Raw genomic sequence first — 22,323 nt, 5'->3', positions numbered from 1 at the left:
GCCCCAGGTGACGGTGCCCTCGGGAACCACCGAAGTCAACGTCACCCTGCCCACGGCCGAGATCCAAGCCCCCAGCGTCAAAGCTCCCCATTCACAGGTTATCCTGCCCACAGCTGAAATCCAAGCGTCTGTTTTTGAAGAGAGCTTAGATTCCTCCTCCGGGAAAGAGGATGGAACAGGTAAAGCTAAAAGTTCTTTGTTTAGAATGCCTAAGGTTTCTCTTTCTAAAAGTTCAAAACCTCAGGCACAGAGTAAGCCTGAACATGAAGTTTCTGTCTCAGAAACCCTTTGTTATTCAGTGACAGAGGTAAGTCCTGCTGTTCTTTCAGGCAGTGTTACATCTAAACATCATCCTGACAATAAGGGAGACATTGGCTCTAAAAATACTAAATTCAGAATTCCTAGCTTGGGTTTCTCTAAAGTTGATATTGGGTCTTCTAAAGTTGAACAGGATTCCCCATTACCAAAAGGGGATATTACTCTTACTAAATATCAAATGAATATAGCAGAATCTGAATCAAAAATAACTCTTACTGATGAGAATATTTCAGTAACAGATTTTAAAATTTTAAATGAAGATGCTTCTTTGGAGCAAGGAAGTCTGAAGCCAGGAGGAAAAACACCAGCTGCTGAAGTATCTGTCGGTGACACAGAGTTTACAGTTAAAATTCCTAAATTTAGAAAACCAAAATTTGGAATTTCTTGGTCTAAGGTAAAACCATCAGAAAGTGATATTGGTTCCAAAATGGAATCTGAAATTTCCAAAGGAAGAATAACATCTGATATGGCTGATACTGATCTTGAAAAACCCACTCAGATCCTTGATGCTGAATTAGGGGTAAAGATAGAAGAGCCTTCACCTGAAGTTGTTCTCAGTGCACCAAAGTTGGATGTCAGTCTCCCATCAATGGAAGTTACTATGCCAAAATTAGAAGTGGAAATCCATGGCCCAGATTTAGAGTGCAAGGTGGAACAGGAAGTAGTTTCAGGAGAGAAGGACACTGAGGAGAAAGAAAACAAATTTAAGACATCAAAATTCAAACTGCCTTCATTTAGTTGGTCACCGAAGAAAGAAGCTATTGCTCCTTCTGAAGCTGAGAAACATCTGGAAGAACCCGCTTTATCTGGAGACACAGAATCTGAATTAACATTTCCTACCTCTGAGAATCAATACCTTCATGGGGAAATTGATACATCAACAGAAAAAGATGGTGAAAAGGGCAGAAACAAGAAATCCCAATTTATGATGCCAAAGATCTCATTCCCTAAAATGAAGGGTCAGAAAGTCCAGGTCTCTCTGCCCATACAGGAAACTGACGTTTGTGATCTCAAACAAGAAAAAGAAGGTGTTTCAGTACAGAAATCTGAGAAAGGGAGTAGCAGAGAAGGATCAGGAATGAGCATAGAAGTGTCAAAAGTTACAGTCCCAACTTTGGAATTTTCCAAACCAGAAGTCAAAGGTCCCAAAATAGAGATGGATATTAGCATGCCTACAGGTGAGGTCATACTTCCTATATGTGAAGAAGATGACCTGACATTGAAATCAGTTGCTGCCAGCCCCTCCGTCTCAGATATTAAGACTGAAGGCTCCATTGAGGCAAAGAGTCCTGACACAAGTGTTGAAAGAACATCAAGTGAAATTGCTGTGGGTGATGTAGAAATAAAAATCGAAGGTCCTGAAGGGAAAACAAAAATGTCTAAATTCCAAATGCCAAAGTTTGGAATTACACATTCTAAAGGGAAAGGGTCAGAAAAGGAGATCAGCCAATCCAAATCAGAAGTCAAGGCTCCCCAGCTAAAAGCGATGGTAGAAATAGCTGACATTGCTGTCGAAGCACCACATTTGGAGGTGGAATGTGGTACCGGAACAGAAACTTACAGCCCTAAAGTCAAAATGACCAAAGCTGACCATAAGGCATCAGAAGCTGATGCTCCCCTCTCATCAGCTGACATTTCTATTCCAAAACCAGACAGTGATATTCAGGATTCAGATGCAACATTAAAAATCAAAGGGGAAATAAAGCAAGATGGAGATGGAGAAGATAAAGAAGGACATTTCAAAATGCCAAAATTCAAACTGCCATCCTTCAGTTGGTCCCCGAAGAAGGAAGCAAGTGTTAAACCAGATTCTGGAGCAAACTTGGAAGATCATAAACTTGCTGTAATGTCAGGCAGAATAGACACAGAAGTGAGAGGAACTGCAACTGATGATCAAGGTACTGGGTCAGCCCTGGATCTGGAACTATCTGCAGGAAAAGCTGAACAAAAAAGTCCCGTTAAAAAGCCTCAATTTGTCATGCCTAAAATTTCACTCTCCAAGATCAAGGTTCCCAAAGCTCAGACACATTCGCCAAAAGCTGAAGTTGATGCTACTATTCCTAAAACAGAAAGACAAGGTGATGACTCAATACAGATACCCGATATAGAAAGAAGTCATTACGAAAGGGCAGAAGAAGGGGCACAAATAAGCATAAAATTGGCTGCTGTTAAGATCCCCACTCTGGAGTTTTCCAAAATAGAAGCTGGAGCCTCCCAAACTGACATGGGAGTCAGCTCAGCAAAGATTGATGCTGCTCTGCCTCCCTTAGAGGGGAGTTCTCAACAGGTTGTCCTAAAATCGAGTTCTACTGATGAGGATGCCATTCAAAAAACAGGTATTAAGCTCCCCAAAGGAGAAGTTTCAACTGAGCTGAGGAGCCCTGAAATAGTAACAGAAATATCATCAGTTGTGGATGGAAGAAAGATGAAGTTGGAAGGTCCTGAAGGAAAGATTAAAATGCCCAAATACCAGAAGTTTGGAATCTCCTTAACAAAAGGGAAAGGCCCAGAGACAGAGATCAGCTCTCCAAAAATAGAAGCTGAGCTACCCCAGCTAAAAATGGCAAGTGAAATTGCTGACATTGCTGTGGGAGTTCCAGCATCAGAACTTACATCTGATATGCCAGATCCTGGAGTAGGTGTTTATGCTTGTAAGATGAAAACACCCCAAGTTCTGACAGCTGGCATTGAAGCTCCAAAGGTAGACATAAGCCCCCAGTCAGTGTCTAAACCAATGACAGAGGCAGCTATTGAGAGCCTTGAAGAGAAATACATCAAATTAAAAGAAGAATATGAAGTAAAACCAGAAGAAGTTCAGACTGAAGAACATCAGGGATGGTTTAAAATGCCAAAATTCAGAATACCTGCATTTGGCAGGACACCCTTAAAGGAAAAAAAAGGTGATGCTGGTATTGAAAGAAGTATGGAAAAAACTCAGGCAGGCATTTCCTCTGCCAAAGTACAAACTGAAACAAGTATTCCTGAAAATACCTTCTCATTGCCACACGCAGTTGCTGAAATTACTATTGGAAAAGAAGGGATGCCAAAATTAGAAGATTCTGTGAAGAGTTCTGATGTTAGCTTGCCAAAGACGGAAGGAGATATTACATTATCTGCAGAAAGAACAGATAGTAGAGTGAATATTCCAAAAACCGAAACTTACGCAGATGTAGTTAAGCGCGGTGCTGAAGGACAAAAAATGCATACTTCCGAATTCACAGTTTATTCATCAGAATTGACTAAATCGTATGTAAGCGCTTCAGAAACTGACAAAGACAACAGTTTAACAAAAAAGTTTCCTACGTGTACTCTGAACGTTCAAGAGCATAAAGTCAAATCACAGGATATAGCAGTCCCAAGGGTAGAAAGTTCCACTAAGTTAGAGACTTCAGAATTAGGATGCAAACCATCATCAGCTGAAATTACTCTGGATGCAACACAGGAGAAAATAGACATTAGTCTTCCAAAGGAAGAACTAGATATTCAAAATCAAGAGGCAGTAATTAAAAAAGGAAAAATAGCAGGTGAGATGAAAATTATAGGAAAAGACAGTGAAGGAAGTCAATTAAAAAGGCCTACACGTGAATGGTCTACAACATCAGAAGACGGTGTTTATGTTACAGCTAAGCTGGAAGATGTAAAGGTAGAAGTTCCAGGAATGAAAATGGAAGTTAAAATTGGTAGAGTAGATCCTGAAATGAAATTTCAAGTGAAAAGTATTGAACAGGACAAGTCTGCAGGGGTGGAAGTGCAAGTAGAAGATAGAGCAGAAACAAGTAAAATTAAAACATACAAGTTTAAGATTCCAAAGTTTGGAGTACTGCATTCAGAAGTGAAGGGTTTTGAAGATGATATCAATTTGCCAAAGTCAGAAGCTGATTCAGTATCTAAAACTGAATTAGGGACAGCAGAAATGCAGTTTAAAACGTCAGAAGGATCCATTGGCCTGGAAAGTTCAGCTCTAGATCATAGGGAAGCGTCTGGCAGAATAACAGTGGAAACAGTGGAGAAATCACAAGGTGGCCCAGAAGTAAATATAAAAATTCCCAAACTAAAAATACCAAGATTCACTTTCAAAGCTCTCCCAACTGAAGCTGATGTTTCATTGTCAAAAGTGCTAACAGATCCAATGGGATCTTGTACTGACATTGAAGTAGGGCAACTGCAAGCAAGTTCTGCTATCCCTGAAGAAACACCAGAGGCTCTAGAGGGTGCTATTCAAAAAGCAAAAAGCAAAATTCTAACACTGACTGAACCTGACATTAAAACAGCACAGATGACTACTACCATAGAAACCTCCCTTTCAAATGCAGGGCAAGACCTTCATTGGTCGTATGTAGAGGGCCAAGAAGTGAGTGAGAAAGTAGAACCTGAACATGTTGCTATTGAAAGGTGTGAGATTTACACTACTGAAATACTGAAAGAATCAGAGATTCTCTCATCAGAAGTCAAAACTGCTACTTTGGGATTCTCGTTGGTCAAGGTGAAGTTGCCTGAATCACACAGCAACTTAGAAGTGCTAGTCCAGCAGCCATCTCCGACAGAAGATGTATCAGTGAGCAAATCTAAGTGTGCTGATGAAAGCTTTGGAGTAGCAGCACAGAGGACTGGCAGTGCTGAGCTTAAACTATCTGACAAACCACACAGTGAGACCGAAGAATCTAGTGGAAAAGTAAGTTTTCCAAAGTTAAAAACATTTGCTGTTGAAGTAAAGCCTTCCAGTAAACCTGAAGAGACTCATCCTGGTAAATCACCAGAGGGAATAACTGTAGGTCCTCTCTCTAAAGATAAGGATGTAGCTGAAGCACTAGAAGATGAAGAAAAAGATATAACCACTGAAAAGGAAAAGACTGATAGTAAAAGATCTCCTGGAAGATTCAAATTTTGGCTTCCAACTATTGGCTTTTCATCTTCTGGTGATGAAACAAGCACAGATCCAAAAACAGAAGTAAAAAAATCAGTGCCAGAAGATGTGAAACCTGCTGACACATCAGATAATGATTCTTCTAAGCAAACTGAAAAAAGTGGATGGTTTAGATTTCCCAAGCTTGGTTTCACATCTCCTTCCAAAAAGGCTAAGACTGTTGACAAAGAAGAGACAGATCACAAAGAGGGAAAAATCTCAGATGAAGATAGCCCATCAGATAAACCTGATGTATTTTTTGATGCACAAGAGAGTTTATCACCTAAAGAAAGAACAGAGGACAAAAAAGTTGAAATTGATGAGGCCTCATCTAATATTCCAGTTTCTCGTACTATTGTGACGTCTTCAGCAAGAACTGAACTAATCTTGTTGGAGGAAGAAAAAGATAGTCAACCTAATATTCCTGGAGATACAACCAAATGAAGATTGTTTTTTCTTAGCTTTCAATGAAAATAAAATAATCTACACATACAGAAAAAAATATCTTCATAATTTTCTAGTAACTGAAAATTAAACAAAACACAAAGCTGAAATTTATGAAAACAGTTGAATGGAATTTAACACATTTAAATTTTCAAGTACGTGGATGTACTATACTGTGCACTAATAAAAATACTGATCTCTTCGAATCTGACAAAAGGCAACGATTTCTACAGATACAGAGGAGCCCACAGTTTTAGCAAAGTCTGAAAAGATAGCTGGACCATGAAAGTAAATTATTGAAAGGCTCGATGATAGCAAAAAGACTTGTTAAATAGGCTTCTCAAAACCACACCAATTATGTTTAGATTATAGATTTTTTTCCAGAATGGAGCATAAACTAGTACTATGAGAACGATACTTACCTGTTTAGATGTGGGACCTTTCTGACCTACTTTTGCTTTCTTATTAAAATATTTTTCTTTATTTCAGCTAAGGTAATATGTATATTCCACAAACATTTTACAATGCAAAATAAAAACAAAATACTAGTTGTAGAGAGACTAATGCTTTACCCCTTCCTCTCTTCTCATTTTTTTTATTATTCTGGTGGGTCATATTTAGCCTTAAAAGAATTTTAAAAAACCCAACAGAATAAATTCAAGACCAAAAAACATATAACTAATTCACATTTTTAAGATAACAAAAAAAACCCATGCCGACAAAGAATAATTAGTAAAATGTGGATAAATAAATTGTAATGTATATATTTACTGGATAGTTAAATGCAGAGAATGATCTGCCACACTGGTGGAATTGCTTCAGAGATTTTCTGGGAAAGGAGATGTATATAATTATTAACTTCTTTGTTTATATTAATGCTTCTCTCAAGTGCACAATGAAAACCAGAGTGCGTATGTGACAGCCTTCACATGTATCATTAAAATGTTGTCTGTATTCTTAATTCACAATAAACTCACCATATGAATAACTCCAGTAGTGTGAGTTACTGGTAGTGCTGTTAGCATTTTTTGATTCTGAAAATCCCATCTTAAATTTGATAAAGGTTTGAGTATACCCTGCTATCTGCTGAGGTGGCTGCTTAATGGCAGCACAGTTTCTAAATATGGTGGTAACGGTTACAAACTAATCTGAGACGTTTCACTCATTTCAATCCTGAGTTTGATGGAATCGCATGTGCAGGCGTGCTTCGTTATAGTAGTTTTCTCATCCTGTATTTTCTTCCTCCATCTTCTACTTAGTACAGGGGAAGCAGACACAGCAAAATATTTTAAAAATGGGTTGTAAAAGTGTACTTGGTTGTCTAACCTTCTGTAGCTTGAGATGGGCTTCATTTCTGTACTTTGCGGTAGGCTTAAATATTCTAAAGAGAACTCCAGTGATCTCTGAAGGGAAAGGTAAGGGAAGAGCAGCAGAGAAAAGAAGCAGCAATAAAATCTTCCTCCATATAGGCTACTGTCAACTTTGGGAAAGGTGAAGGTTAGCAAAAAACCAACAAGGGTAACAGGTATTACCCAACAGCCTGACCACAGGAATAGCTACGAACAGAGCTCAAAAGGGCGCGAGGAGCACAGACACAATCCTGCAGGACATAGACATTTTGTCAACGGGCTCCTGTGGTTCTGACCCCACCTGCATACCTAGTTTGAGATGCTCAGATTGTTCTTTTAACTGCGGTAGGTTTCCTTGATTACTGCTTATTTTTTAACATCTGAAAAAGTTCAGCCTAACATCTACGTGCAGTCTCCAGCCAAACAAACCTACAACTGTGATTTGACATGCAAAAGAAGGCATAAATGCATTTAAAAGAAAGACACTCCCACCTTGGTAATATCTTGCGTTGTTAAGACATGAATACATCTCTATTGGTTGGCTACTTTGTTGCTATATTTGAAGCAGGACCTCTCATATATCCCAAAGGCAAGAGAGCAGAAATTAATCCTGAATGAAATAATACATATGAAGAGTAGGGTAGGGTAGGGTAGAATAGAATAGAATAGAATAGAATAGAATAGTTCAGTTGGAAGGACCTATAATGATCATCAAGTCCAACTGCCTGACCACTTCAGGGCTGACCAAAAGTTAAAGCATGTTATTAAGGGCATTGTCCAAATGCCTCTTAGACACTGACAGGCTTGGGGCGTCGACCACCTCCCTAGGCAGCCTGTTCCAGTGTTTGACCACCCTCTCAGTAAAGAAATGTTTTCTAATGTCAAGTCTGAACCTCCCCTGATGCAGCTTTGAACCATTCCCACGTGTCCTATCACTGGGTAAAAGGGAGAAGACATCAGCGCTCCCTTCTCCGCTTCCCCTCCTCAGGAAACTGCAGAGAGCAGAGGTCCAGGAGGCAGTGCTCCTGACAGGAGAGCTATCCTCCAGGGATTATGGAGATATTTACAACTGTCAAAAAACTGACACAGCATAAATGGTAGATGAAAAGTTTTCTCAGTACCTGGACGAAAGCAACAGATGTATGATTTATCTGGAACAACTGGGAAAGGAAAATCCTGGGTAATGGGGGATAAAATTGAAAACAGATAATACTAAAGCTTTTGGAAGCCTTAATGTGTGAAGCCAGGTGACTTTGTAGTCCTGTCAGAGCTCATAAACCTGTGGAGCCAGCTAGGTTCTGGCTTGCTGTCACCTGCATTGCTGTCAGCGGTGCTGCAGCCACAAGGCACCGCACCAGACCAAGGGCTCTCAGAAATGAGGCTACTGGTTTACTTTAACTCAAGTAAAGCAGGGCCAGGTCACTTAAGTTGTACTCCATCTAACACAGGTACATGAGATGAGCTGAGCAGAGGAGAGTATCCATGCCCAGGATCCAAACCAGGAACTTTTTCTAGACATGAATAAACCAATACTGAGAAAAATCTGAACTGCCTGCAAGCCAAACTAGAACATCCGTCTAAGGATAATAAATAGATGCTAATGAAGACAAGTATCCCAGCTTGCCCAGAAGCTCTGTCCCACTGAACAACTTATCCAGCCCTGTCAGATTTGAGTTCACAAGCAGAGGAAGAAGTTTTCTTCTTATTCCTGCAATAGCTATCCCCTTAAACCAGTGAAAACATAGCTTCGAGTGCCATCTAGAGGATTACACTCCTCAGTAGAAAATAGTTTTGTTGGCTAAAGACATCACTTCTCAAAAAGATTTTCAAACTGACCCACCATTCACATGTGCTCATCTGTCCAATGTCATTCTTGCATGCAAGTATTAACACAGTGCATGGTCGGATGGGTTTGTTGGTACAGGATAATAAACCCATGAAATGGAGCTAGTGAAACCCAGCTGGGGAGGTTCTACTTTGCCAGAAATTTTAATTAGTGATTGGAAATCTCAAAATGATAAGCAGCCTCTAGAAAGAAAATAGGGGAGGAGGGTGCTAAAAGCACCTGCATCTTCCTCAGTATGTTGGCGTCTATGTGAATACTTCCAAAATTTCAGTGTTATCTGCCCCATCCCTGCAAACATTCCAGGTCAGGTTGGAGGGGGCTCTGAGTAACCTGATCTAGTTGAAGATGTCCCTGCTCATTGTAGGGGCGTTGGACTGGATGACCTTTAAAGATCCCTTCAAACCCAAACTATTCTATGGTTCTATAAATGTAACTACATGTCTTAAAAATCTGCCTTAATAACAACAAGCATTGCTTTGTAATGATGGATAAAACAATCCAAGGAATCTTGGAAATGGCTGGAAGAGACAGCTAAGGAACAGCCTGGAAACCAAAAATTGGAAGATTGGTTGGGATCATCTCCAAAAGACTTCATGGGGAAGGGGCCTTATTTGTATGGGGATTTGTGTGTATTCACAAAGATATCATGGAATCATAGAACTGCCTAGGTTGGAAGGGACCTTTCAGAGCATCTAGTCCAACCATCAACCTAACTCTAGCAAAACCACCACTAAACCATGTCTCTAAGCACTATGCCTACCCGTCTTTTAAATATCTCAGGGATGGCGCCTCAACCACTTCGCTGGGCAGCCTGTTCCAATGCTTAATAACCCTTCCAGTGTAAATTTTTTTTTTTGTATTATCCAATCTAAACTTCCCTTGGCACAACTTGGGGCCGTTTCCTCTTGTCCTATCACCTGTTACTTGGGAGAAAAGACCGACCCTCACTTCGCTACAACCTCCATTCAGTGATAAGGTCTCCCCTCAGCCTCCTTTTCTCCAGGCTGAACAACCCCAGCTCCCTCAGCCGCTCCTCGTAAGACTTGTGTCTTATGTCACATACAGACAATCACATCAGGTCCCTTTGTCATTCTCAGCACAGGGCAGGGATTCAAAAGCACCAAAACACCTCCTCTGGAGGATGGGGAGGTTGCACCATGATGGGGAAGCCTGTACTCCCGCTACCCAGAGCTGTGTCTGTGGCAAGAGAGATGGCCTCAGAGCCAAAATGCAGCTGAATGAGGCCCTGCCAGGATGGGAGCGAAGCCACAAGCTGCCACACGCCTTTTGGAGCTGGAGAAGTTCACTGCCCTTTCACAGGTCAGAGATGGAGTGGCAGGACAGGGGGTTTGCCCAACCCTTCTGTGGAGCCATGCTCTGGGCTTTCACCTTGGGATCTCTTGCCTCTGCTGTACCTCACTCCCAAAGCAAAAAGTGCACTTTGGAACTCCATTTCCAGTGTCAGGAAAAGGTGTCTGGCACCAATGAGGATCACAGAGCCCCAGCCCGGTGTCACTTGCACCCCTCCAAGCTGGAGCACATACCCAGCTTTCCTTTCCTGACCCTTCTGAGAGCCACCCAGGGCAGAGCCACCGCACAGTAGCAGATAAGGACATAAGGCTCCAGAAGGCTCAGTTTTGTGGTCCCTACATGATTGCAGAAGAAAAGGCAGCCTAGACACACAACACTGGTCAGGGCCAGCACCAGGACAGGCCTAAATGAGCAAAGAGGCTCTCCGGGAACTGCCCACGGTGCAGGTGGGATGCCTCTGCCACACCAGCACTCATGCAGCAGCTTCACCCCTCTCCCCCCATCCCATTTGCTGCATGAGGCCAATGCAGAGACATCCACAGACCCCCGGACATGCAGAGGTCCAGGGCAGCTGAGCTGGGAACAAGCCCCAAGATTTAAATCCCAGGCATTTCATAGAATCACAGAATGTGTTGGGTTGAAAAGGACCTTTAAAGGTCATCTAGTCCAACTCCCCTGCAGTAAGCAGGGACATCTTTAACTAGATCAGGTTGCTCAGAACTTCATCAAGCCTGGCCTTGAATATCTCCGGGGATGGGGCCTCCACCACCTCTCTGGGCAACATGGGCCAGTGTCTCACCACCCTCATTGCAAAAAACTTCTTCCTAATGTGTTAATCTAAACCTACCCTGCTCTAGTTTAAAACCATTGGCCCTCGTCCGATTGCTACATGCCCTTGCAAACAGCCCCTCCCCAGCTTTCTTGTAGGCCCCCTTCAGGTACTGGAAGGGGCTACAAGGTCTCCCTGGAGCCTTCTCTTCTCCAGGCTGAACAACCCCAACTCTCTCAGCCTGTCCTCATAGGAGAGGTGCTCCAGCCCTCTGATCATCTTCGTGGCCCTCCTCTGGACCTGCTCCAATAGGTCCATGTTCTTCCTTGTGCTGAGAGCTCCAGAGCGGGACACAGTACTCCAGGTGGGGTCTCACCAGAGCAGGGTAGGGGGGTAGAATCACCTCTCTTGATCTGCTGGCCACACTTTTGATGCAGCCCAGGATGCGATTGGCCTTCTGGGCTGCAAGCACACGTTGCTGGCTCCTGTCCAGCTTTTCATCCACCAGTACCCCCAAGTCCTTTTCCGCAGGGCTGCTCTCTATCATGTCATCCCCCAGCCTGTATTGATAATGAGGATTGTCCTGACCCAAGTGCAGGACCTTGCACTTGGCCTTGTTGAACTTCATGAGTTTTGCTCGGGCCCACCTCCCTAGCTTGTCCCGGTCCCTCTGGATGACATCCTGTCCCTCTGGCACATCGACCGCACCACTCAGCTTGGTGTTCATTTAACTCTGGCAACTGGCCTCAACACAGACATACAGGTATCCCCTGTGCCTCTAATTCCTAAATGATTTTAAAAATCTGCCCTCACTGCTGTAGGTGATTACTTACATGACTCAAATCGTAAAGTGGCTTGGAGTTTGTTAAAAAATGCTTAAACACATGTAAGCAAACACTGTTAATGGAACACTAAGGATGAAACATATAGCTTCCTGAGATAAAATAGCACAGCAATAACGGTCTGTATCTCTAATGTATTAAGACCTGGTTGTATTTTCCATGTGTGCTTTAATATCAGACAGCTTGTCGTATAACACTGTATGCGTTTCATTAACTCTGGGATGAGGTAATTACACAAAAAGGATATGTCACACACTGACTAATGGTTTTGCAGGTATACTCAACTATGACAAGTTCTCACATCATCAGTGTTGGATATCATGAGAAAGCAATTTCTCCGACAAAGACATAAAGAAGAAAGCTCCTTGTTTTGCATGGGGAACAAGGTTCAAATGTATTTTTGTTTCTATTTAAAAGGTATATTTCAATTCACTTCAGACTCTGCCCCTCTGCTGGCAGCCTTTCTGTCCCTCCACATCTTCCAGAGTCACTGCGTGTTTGGACTTCCAGTCTCACCCAAAAAGTTTTCTTAATGGTTCCTGGGTAGGCAGTTGCCTTCTTTGTGGGTTGGTCGAATTCTGTTTGATAATTACTCCCTCGCAAGCTGTCTTAATGAAGTAATCTTCCGACCAATAGGAAGTCCCTATGCAATGGAAAAGTAGCTAATTGGAAAACATTCACTTTCCAGTGCTCTGTTTGATCTGTGTACTTGTTAAGTCCACAAGCCTGGCTTTGCTGATTTGCTGTACAACTGCAAATCTCATTAGGACCAATGGAGCAGCAAAAATCAGGTCACCTCCTTCTCATTCCAGAACTCAGCTTTCAGAAAGTCAGTATTAACTGCAACCCTGAAGCTTCCAAACAGTCTGATTCCTTACAGCCTGTGCTGTAAGGAGAACATACTCACGAATCTCCTCATTATAAATATGGGAATAGAGGGCAACATTTCGGTATTAAGAGGGATAAAAGCCAGCGTTTGATATGGGTTTCTGTGTTTAAAAAGAAAAAAAAATCCTTAATGGACTTAATTATCTTTACTTGTTAAAGGAAAACAAATGGAGAAACTGGGCCCTTGATCAATAAATCCCCAGGAGCTGTTCTGAGCTCAGCATGCAATGCCCGCTTCTAAACCAGGCAAAGCTGGGAATCCAGCTGTAGACATTGTCTAGGGCTCTCTCTAAAGCTACCACAATTCATAAAATCAAAGACTGTGAAAAAAATACACATTTTATCATTTAGCACTTCTCCTGGTCTTCGCCTTAGCCAGAAAAATCTACTTGTCAGTTCCAGAAGGTGCTTAGGCACGAAAACAAATTATCTGCGTATCTGTCTTCGAAAGACAACTCAGTGAGAAACAAGTTCTATTAAAGGCAATTGGAGCTGCAAGTCCTCAGCCCATTGGAAGATCGGGCTATTTGCCGGTTTGCGTGGCTTGGAGGATGAGCTGACTGCAACGCCAGAGCCCTTTCACATTCCCTTTTCTGAGGGATCCGAATAAAAGAGTGAAAAATAAACACCATCCTGACTTTCAGGAATTGAGCAGCAATCGACATTACCGTTTTCTCATTTCCTTTCCTAGAGTTCTGTTCAACAAACAGTGCGTGGAATTAATTCCTCCCAGCAATTTGTTTTTATGAAAGCGCAATAGCGTTACGTACCAGAGCATCAGCCATCGCTGCATCATTCTGAGCGTGCAGTCTGTGAAATTCCTACTGTGCTTGGCACAGCCTGTGTGCTCAGACGTGTCATCTTCTGTTCTTAATGGTTCACAATCATATGAAATAATCTCTTACTGAACTTGACCTACATTATTTTCTCCCCTTCACATCTCTACTTCTTTACCCAGGGCAGACATTCTGATAAAGCCATATACTTTGACACGTTATCTGCGTTATGTGACAAAATGAGGTCTTTCTTGATATCGCAGACCATCCTATCTCAGTCTATAGATCTGAAGATGCTGTAAGTGTTTGGGATAATGGAATACATACCAATATAGGCTGCTTTGATATATTTGATATAATTCACTCTCTCATGAGGAATGTTTGTGTGATTCAAAACTGGAACAATTCAGACTTTCTGGAGGGAGAGAAATTAAAAACATAAATAGAAATACCAGAGTGAGGAATAGACTGAATAATTGGACAGTGCAGATTTACTATATTCTCAAAGAACAGAAGAGTACAGAAAGAACAGAAGAGAGTATTCCACACACTGTTATTAAATGTACCATAAAAGAGATTTTACTCTTATCCAAGAAAACTAACAAATAGTACTTCCAGTATACATAAAATTGGATAGGCAATTGAGATCAGATAAGGATAATGTTTGCTTCACAATGTTCCATTAGTGGCACAGCTATTATCATTATGGGGCAGACAATTAAATGCAGTTTTAGGCAGCTGTTTAATAGATCCGCATTTACCACTGATTGCTGCTCTTATTTTTTGCTAGAATGGGCTGATCACAGACACGAGGGGTACTGCAGGCAACAATAATGCCTAACTTTTTGCATTAACTCTGACTAAAATTTACATTTACTCTGACTAAAATTTACATTTCTGTTCCTTTTTCTTTTGGTAAAACCCATTCCTCCTTACTTTTGTGACTTCTCTCTGTTGTGGTAACTGCATTATGTTGGGAGCTTCCACACCATCCCCAGCCCACATCGATGCATTCCAGCCCACAGCCTATGGCCTATGTGTAATAGTGTTCAAAAATGGGTCCATTTGTATAGGCAGTCAGCAGAATTCTCAATTGTAAAAAAACGATAGTAATTAGACCCATTTAAGATACTCCATGCAGGAAAAGGTCTATGAGAAGAGCAGTAAGTTGTCATATAAACTGTTACTGTCACGCTACTCAGCAAAAGCGACTGCCCGAATAATGTTGCCAGTACTGCAGCTTGGCACATCCCTTGGTGTCACTAGTAGCTTGCAATAGCTGCTTCCTCAAAGATTATCTCTTAGGCCTTATTTTCTTAAGGACCTGAAACAGTCACTGCAGCAATGGACAATCTGCTCCTCTAAAACCTGATGTTTGCACACGCAACTGGCAGCTTAGACTCAAAAGTCAGTGGGGAACCCATATTCTCCAGCTGTCTTTCCAAAAATGAGCTTTCTTATCTTACCATGTCGACGCTGATGTAGGCGTGTGGGTTGTTGAGAGCACGCAGGGACCTCAGATAGCAGAGCATGGCTCGGTCAGATTGCATCCGGCAGCTGACCAGAAGCCGGATTGGTACTCTGTAGTAGAAAGCTGCAGTTCTCAGAGCAATGTCAATGGTTGGCCAGTATCTAGAGAAAAGTAAGTGGATGGAAAGAGGAGTATTTTTGAAACAGTTCAGTATAAAGCTGTGACAATTAACTGAGAATACAAGTGACATAGTGCACAGATGGGATCTCTGATGTCTAGTAAGAGGAGCACTCGTGCCTTCACTGGAGGTATAAATAAGATTTCTGCCTTCTACCCAGCCAGTTCTTTTCCCAGTGTGTTTCAAGAGCTCCGCTCTCTGCCAAATTTGGTTGCAATTGATCAAAAAGTTTAAAGCCTGAGTATAGTGCATGTACACAGATACACACACAGCATGGTGTCATCATGCTCATCTCCTTAGGAAACTGAAAATGACAACAGCAACTCCAACGTCAAGCTAGGTCATACAGCAGGAAGCAAACAGGGCAGTGCAGAGCCCCGAGGAAAACCTAAGAGCCATTTTGCAGACTATGGCCATTTAAGGATCCTGGAGACCATTTCTAGTGTCTGCAGTGGTCCCGTACCGTCAGCCAGCGCAGGCAGGCTCTATCCCTCCCCGGCCCTCCTTGCCCTCTTTAGTATGCTGTGTGCCCTCGAGGTAACAAACGCGGCTGTGCTCTCGTGAACACGGGGCTGTCCGCTTTCATGACATTAGCATTGGCAGTAGCTTAAGGGATAAAATTTTTCCCTAATCCCTCACCCAACTACACAACACTAAGAGCTGGACAGTGTACATCCCAGGACTAATAACTGCAAACACCCGTGTAACATTTTCATTCCGTAGATCCTAACAAGTGCTGCACAGAGGAAGACAAGCATCTTTACTAGAGGTTGGAGGACTGATACAGAGAGAGAGGTCCGGCAGTCATTCACAGTCCCATGAGCAATGATGAATTAATGTGCCTAACTGATTCCTTTTGGTCTCCTGTACAAAGGCCTGAATTCTCAAATCCTCCCTCGCACATCATCCTATCCTGAACAACAGACCAGCCGTGTGCTTTCAGGCTCAGGCTGACTCGTAGATCCTGAAAAACTTGGGAAAACATGCTATTTAGAAGTGCTATTTTTGAACAGTTTCCATTTTTTAAATATATTGGTTTCTAGTTGATTAACGCTCAAGCATTAAGACAGCAGCTTTGTTCCCTCTGCCTCAGCTGCTGGAGGAACCTAACCTGAACTAATCAGCCTCAATTCATTACACTACAGCTGGTTGCTGTGGCGATAGCCCGAGGCCCCGCACCACTTCCCCTAGGCCTTTCAAACTCTTGTTTGCATCAGCTCCGGCCCTAGATGTCACAAATGGCGGATTAAGGCTTCAGATGAAGAATGAGGAATATTAACACACTCATTCCTAAGGGGGAGAAGAGACTTTCTGTGAACCTATTCTTGGCTAAGAGCAGGAGATGAGAAACCCGGAGATTCAACTGTACAACATAGAAACCAAAAATCCTCTAAGCTGTTTGATTTATAAAAAATATCCTCCAAGTGGAAGCTGGACTTTGAGATTTTGTTTCAAGGACAGTGGAATTATCTGTGTCTATCCATGATCCTACACCCTTCCTGCTAACACACACATGCCCAGCTGAACAACAGAGGATTTACAGACTCATGCCAGAGGACGTGACGCTTGGTATAATTGTGCCTAAATGCAGTCTGGAGCTCACCCTGTTCTTTACAAGCCACATTGTACGTAATTATTTTGCTTGAAATTCTTTCTCAGTCAGATTATTTAGATGATTGGAAAACTCGGGAATGTTGTAAGCAGATAATACTCAGAGCACTTGGTTGCATGTAAACATCCTAATTCAAGCATATCTAAGAGGATTTGGAGTCTTAGTTGTTGCCCCATGACTGGGTAACTTTCCGTGTTACTCAGATTTGAGTCGATGTGCAGAGTCTGCATCATTTTGCTGTGATCTCGGGCAGCCCATGGGGACCGTGTCAGTCATCCGCCACACGCAATTTGATCCCTCCAGACCACCACTACCACCTTCTCTTGGAGACCTGCTGCTGCATGCACCCAGCACGCTTTGGGAACCTGGACGTCCTTAGATGGAATTATAAAAAAAAGGAAAACAAAAGCCAAGAAGTCTCTTTTAGAGACTGTTTTATCTACCATTGCAAAGGTCGGCAAGGACAGTTAAGAATCGGCCTCTAAACTACAGGACAAGTGGGTCAAACAGGCAGCAGAGCCAGAAGTCAAGAGTCTTCAGAAGTAAAGAACAGAAAGGGATAAACAGGAGCAGAAGCAGGGAGCAAAGCAATATTTTCTCTGAAAAGCCTTAAGTCAGATATATTTCTGCTGTTTCCATTCCTCTCTCTATCCATAAAGATGCTCTGGTGCGTTTTGAAGGGAACTGCACCTGATTGTCCCTAGTCTGGCGCTTCACAGTTTTCTTGCTCTGGGCAGGGCACAGGAGGCTGCTCTAAAATGACAGCGAAGCACATGGGCAGTGTTGGATACCACCTTCCCTGCAGCATCAGTATTTGCACAGCCCAAAAGGCAGTCGTGAATGCAAACAAAGCCTCACTTCTCTCCACTGAATATTTTCCTTGCATAAGGAGGGGAATAGTATATTTTTCCTTTAAATAGTGCAGTCAACTGACTTGTTCAGGATTAAAATTGTACCTTTCTGAATGAATGAAGTGCCTGGTAGGGAAATACTCCATCATGAAAACATAGACAAATTTCCGTGCCTCACTGATAATATTGATTACAGCAGAGCGGTCTTGGATGCGACGCTCTGGACAAAAAGCTGGAGGAGAAGCCTGTAAAGAAGAAAACACACAGGTCAGTGATTTCATCCTTCTGCTGTCAGACTGTGACTCATTTATATTCAGATGATCTGTTCAGTTTTCACTGCAATAGCATGACCACTATCATTCCGCAAGCCTTCCGTGTCCTGACACAGGACTGAACTCCTTACCTGCCTGAAATAAGGCGGACTTGGCCCTTCTGCTTTTCAGAATAGTCCCCCAGGCCCTGCTCAAGATTGCCTGGGAGGGTGCCAGCTGCCACAGGCCAAAAGAGAGCCAAGGGACAAGTAAACATGGTGGACGGTGGCAAGGTGAGCCTGTGCCACGGCCTCTGTCATTTACTTTTGGTGGTAGAGCCAGAGAGGTCCCGTGGAAGCCTGGCTGCACAGGGTGCCCAGGAGGACAGCCCTGCAGAGGGCTAAGTTGCTGCCCAACGGCGTGGTGCAGGGACACCTGCATAACAGGTGAATGCAGATGCTGTGTATGTAGACGGGGGAGAAGCGGCCTCTGAAGCAGTCAAACGTCCAGCAGACTTTGCTTCCTGTCTCTTCCAGCTAGCCAGTGGGAATTGGCATGTTCACTTGCGTATCAGGGATGCTGTAGGCTCTTCAGCCATGCCACTGGCTGCCCCTACCACAGGGTCACCTTCTGCAGGGTAAGAGAGCGTGGTTTTGAGGCTGACCTCTGATTGCTCTTAAAATACAGCATAAAAATATCCAGAGACACGGACAGAGACTAGATGGAGTCTAACTTGACTGGAGGAGGAAAGTTGGTCTGCTGCTTCGGACTAGCATGGAAAAGCTTTCTGGGTTTGCAGGAAGAGTCAAGCAATGTCTCTGGGAGACAGATGACACAATCTGCCATCTGCCACACGTACATAAGACACACAACCATAGATGTCTTTGTCATTGATTTTCTCTTACTTGCTTGGAAAATGAATCATTGACGTTGACATCCTTCCCAGTAAGGGACCAGTAGTAAGAAGCCACATGAATTATTTCATGGGCCATATCAAGGAGACTCATCCGGGCTCGGTACAAGAGTTCAACTGCAGTGCTATTTATCTGAAAAGCTAAGTCATAGGAACATCATCCAGAAGTTCAAAGCTGCAATGACAACTGTATATTATGAAGCAAGAGACTGTGACCCAAGCAGGAAACCAAGCACCTTTCAGGCGGTACAGTAGGCCATTTGGATGTCAACCTCAAAAGCAAGCAAGCTGAGCTGGACAAAGCAGCCGGAAGCACTCTCCATACCCAGTTTTTATAGCCAAGCATATATCGTACATTGTCCTCCCAAAACCAGCAAAATGGCTTCTCAGTAGCTGTTCTGAGCTTTTTATTTTACCACCCTAAAGATAAGGAAAAAAGTAACCCCCTGGGGCTGGATGTCGCTTTGGTACCCTCTCTGCCCTCTGCCAGGACAAACACCCACTGCCCCCTCCAGCCTCTGAAAGAGGGTGAGCTCAGGGGAGGCTGCTTTGCCCGCTGGTTGCTCTGCCGCCTCCCACCGCTGCCATGAAGGGAGGATGGATGGAGGTGGTGGAGCAGCAACAGAGCTGTGCTGAACATACAAGCACAGGACCAGGAGCAGAGCTGCGATACTGCCCCTACCACCCCTCATAACAGGCAGCTACCAATGACCCAATGCGTAAATAACACCCCCATTTTTCCCAAATGAGTGGTACCTTATCACTTAATATACCATGGGAAGAGAACAAAAGCCATAGTGATATTGTCAGCATTGTAACTATTTCTTCACCTGGTGATTACTTCTCCGTGTGCCATTGGGCATAGCTTACCTGCAGGAATCATCGGACCTATTGGTATCCTCAATTATTGTGGTTCCTGGGAGCTATCCATAGAGTCCTTCTTCCTCCTCCACCTCTTCACAAAGGCTGACAATCGCCTCTTCCCTTAGGATCAACTATGCTGTCCACTCTCATGAAGTAAACAGCCATCAGGACAACAAGAGCAAGCATCAAAATTGTCCCTAAGATTTGAAACTAGAACAGAATCCAAATAAGAGAAGATTTAGGCAGTCACCAAGCCACTGATACACAAGCTAATGGATGCCTACCTGTTGCGGGTAGTAAATCACAACCATTGAAAAGTAATTCTGCTTTCAGCTACTGGCAGACTATTCTTAGATACATCCCTGAAAGTGAGGATGACAAGCTACATAGGGGTTGGTTTATGTGAGGACCGTGATTTTAGTTTTGTTTTAATTTTTCCTGTGCCAACATATCAAGAACCTGTTTTTTCCCAAACCTTATGGTTAGTTTGACATTGATTAGCTTTATTTTAGGACAAGACAAGTGAATGTTCAAGAAAATTTCCACCAAAATCAAAACAAGGAAATCCATAACACAAGATCAGCTGTGGGATCAAGGCCAGCACTACCATAAAGGGAAAGTTCATGAAGTCAGGGGAGAAAAAACAGGTCTGAAAATGTCAGAAGCAGGACATTTTATGGTTTCTGACCATATTCTGGTTTTGCCTCTTAATTTAAACCTCACTTAAGTGAAACTACACAAATCTCATCCATGTGACGAGTGAATAGTATTTCCTTGTGGTTCTAGTGTGGCGAGTTAGCTTCATTTCCCTTTTTCTGTATTTCCTTTTTTTTCCTGAATGTAGATGAAAAAAAAATAATAGATCTGGAGTCCAGCCACTCACATCCAGCACCAGGCTCTGTACGTTGCCCTACATTAAGGAGGAAAAGACAGCCACCAGTGCAGCTCCATTTCCCCCCAGCAATTATCATGCGTGGCTCCTGATGGCACTTCTTGGGAGCTGGGACCATCCACCACCCTGTGATAGGCAACATGCCCTTCAGAGTTGAGCTTTTGAACCTCCAGGCAGGAAGAACTGAGTCTGGGAGCGCTCAGGAGGCTGTAGCTATAAACGTGAGCTCCTAAAAGCACACCTATGAAAAATTGCACATAAACCAGTTGCTTCTGAAAGTATCTATTTCAGTTTCTGTGTGGATAAAGTTTCTTACTTTTCATTTTCTCTGCATTTCTCAAGATCTACAGTGCTGGCCATCCATTTCAGGCCGTGATTTGAATGAGAAAAATGTTTTTAAACTATCTACTAAAATTTTTTCCCTCTCTGGCTTGTTCTCCCTCTCACCGATGGCCAAAAAATCCCACCAGTCTTTAACAGTTCTGCATTTCATCCTCTGAACACGTTGGCAGGACTTAAACATCTCAGAGGTTTTATAAGACATTTCTATGCTAAGCGTAGAAATTTTTATTAAGTCACCTCTTGGCTGTCGCCATGCTGTACACCGTGATGTCCAGGTGCCCTAGGCATGCTGAATAAATAAATAAATGCGGTGCTAATGGGGGAAGTGAGGCTATTTGTATGAGCAAGATTTGCTGTCCTGAGCCAGGGCTGCGGGATTAGGCTCCGCATTACTCCCTCTCGGCAAGGTTTCATCAGCCTACTGGATAAATCAATGAGGGTTTTGTCACTCGCTTGTTTATAAATAGGATCGAAAACCTCCACGTATTTCTAAAACGGGCAATAAAATCATTCTTCTTAATCTGTTACTTCTCCTCAGAAACGTCAGTGTAATCTCAGCTCTTGTAAGGAAATGTTGTGTATCCCAGTAATTACTGTTTTGACGACTTTTTGATTGTTCACGCTTAATTTCATGTTGGAGGACTCATTAAACATCAGGGATGTTTTTAATGCTCTTTTTCACAATCTGAAAAGCAGAAATGTATGCAAGGGGAAAAATAAAACTTCATGGCAACATTTGTATAAAGCCAGTTACAGGCTAAAAATGCAGGTTACTGCCATTGCTTTATAGAATGCTCTGAGATTTAAGTACGGACCTGTGCAACGTCGCCATAGTACAACGATGTACTACATGTCCTGAGTGACATTAACGGACTCCGAAGCGAGAGAGACAGGTCCCTGAAGTTTTTTCCCTGGTGCTATCTACGCACAAAAATCACCGTGGTAACTCATGTGTAAACAACCGCATCCCTGCCTCTTCAAGTTATCCTTCAACACCCACTTTTGTCCTGCTGCAAGCGAACACATTTGCCAACAAGCTAATAATTAAGCGCAGAAGCCGTGGGTGATGGTGTGCAGCATCAGTGTCATCCTGTGTGTGACTCTCTTGGGCTCCTGCTCTCTTTCTGTGCATGGGAGTTGTCTTCAATGCTGGTGTCTCTTCCAGAAGGGACTCTATTAAGGGAACATGGACCAGGCTGAAGTCTAAACTCCCCTGCTCCCCCCGCTGCAACCATGACCCTGGGAAATAAGTTAGCTTCTCTTTCTCCTCACACAGTCTCACTCCTAGTCTTTTGTTATCACCAGCAGAGGCAACCACAAGGGCAAATACCAAATTATGCCCAAACTCAAAGCAGATGGTAGGGCAGGGGTAGTTGGCCGCCTGCTTATTTTGTCTTCTCAAAAGGTCAAACCAAAAACTTCACACGTGGGTCATGAATCATCCCTGCACCGGCAGAGGTGAATTTACCCCACAGAGGTCAGCTGTCACTTTTCATGCTCAGA

The 22,323-nt window shown here is 43.0% G+C and overlaps 2 protein-coding genes across 4 annotated transcripts in view; one reads left to right on the top strand and one right to left on the bottom strand.

Annotated features, from left to right (window-relative positions):
* LOC128908900 (protein AHNAK2-like) overlaps window positions 1-6,437 on the top strand; it is a 58,048-nt gene extending 51,611 nt beyond the window's left edge. For 2 of the 3 annotated variants that reach the window (XM_054199880.1, XM_054199881.1), the window contains one exon: window positions 98-6,437. In XM_054199880.1, the coding sequence (XP_054055855.1) occupies window positions 98-5,665 (5,568 nt within the window). In that variant the 3' untranslated portion in view covers window positions 5,666-6,437. Of the gene's footprint in view, window positions 1-61 lie in introns of all 3 variants that reach the window. The other variant, XM_054199882.1, reaches the window with a different exon arrangement.
* Window positions 6,438-12,216: 5,779 nt separating this feature from the next.
* PLD4 (phospholipase D family member 4) lies at window positions 12,217-21,492 on the bottom strand. The gene is given in 11 exon segments (XM_054199281.1): window positions 12,217-12,425; window positions 13,774-13,861; window positions 14,383-14,451; window positions 14,453-14,479; window positions 14,913-15,078; window positions 17,664-17,803; window positions 18,715-18,875; window positions 18,878-18,897; window positions 19,593-19,703; window positions 19,705-19,796; window positions 21,415-21,492. Coding segments are annotated over 11 exon segments (1,143 nt in total). The 5' UTR covers window positions 21,475-21,492.
* Between the last annotated feature and the right edge of the window lie 831 nt (window positions 21,493-22,323).

This window comes from Rissa tridactyla, chromosome 4 (assembly GCF_028500815.1).
Source record: "Rissa tridactyla isolate bRisTri1 chromosome 4, bRisTri1.patW.cur.20221130, whole genome shotgun sequence".
NCBI classification, from domain to species: Eukaryota; Metazoa; Chordata; class Aves; order Charadriiformes; family Laridae; genus Rissa; species Rissa tridactyla.
This window is presented reverse-complemented; position numbering and strand designations above follow the sequence as displayed.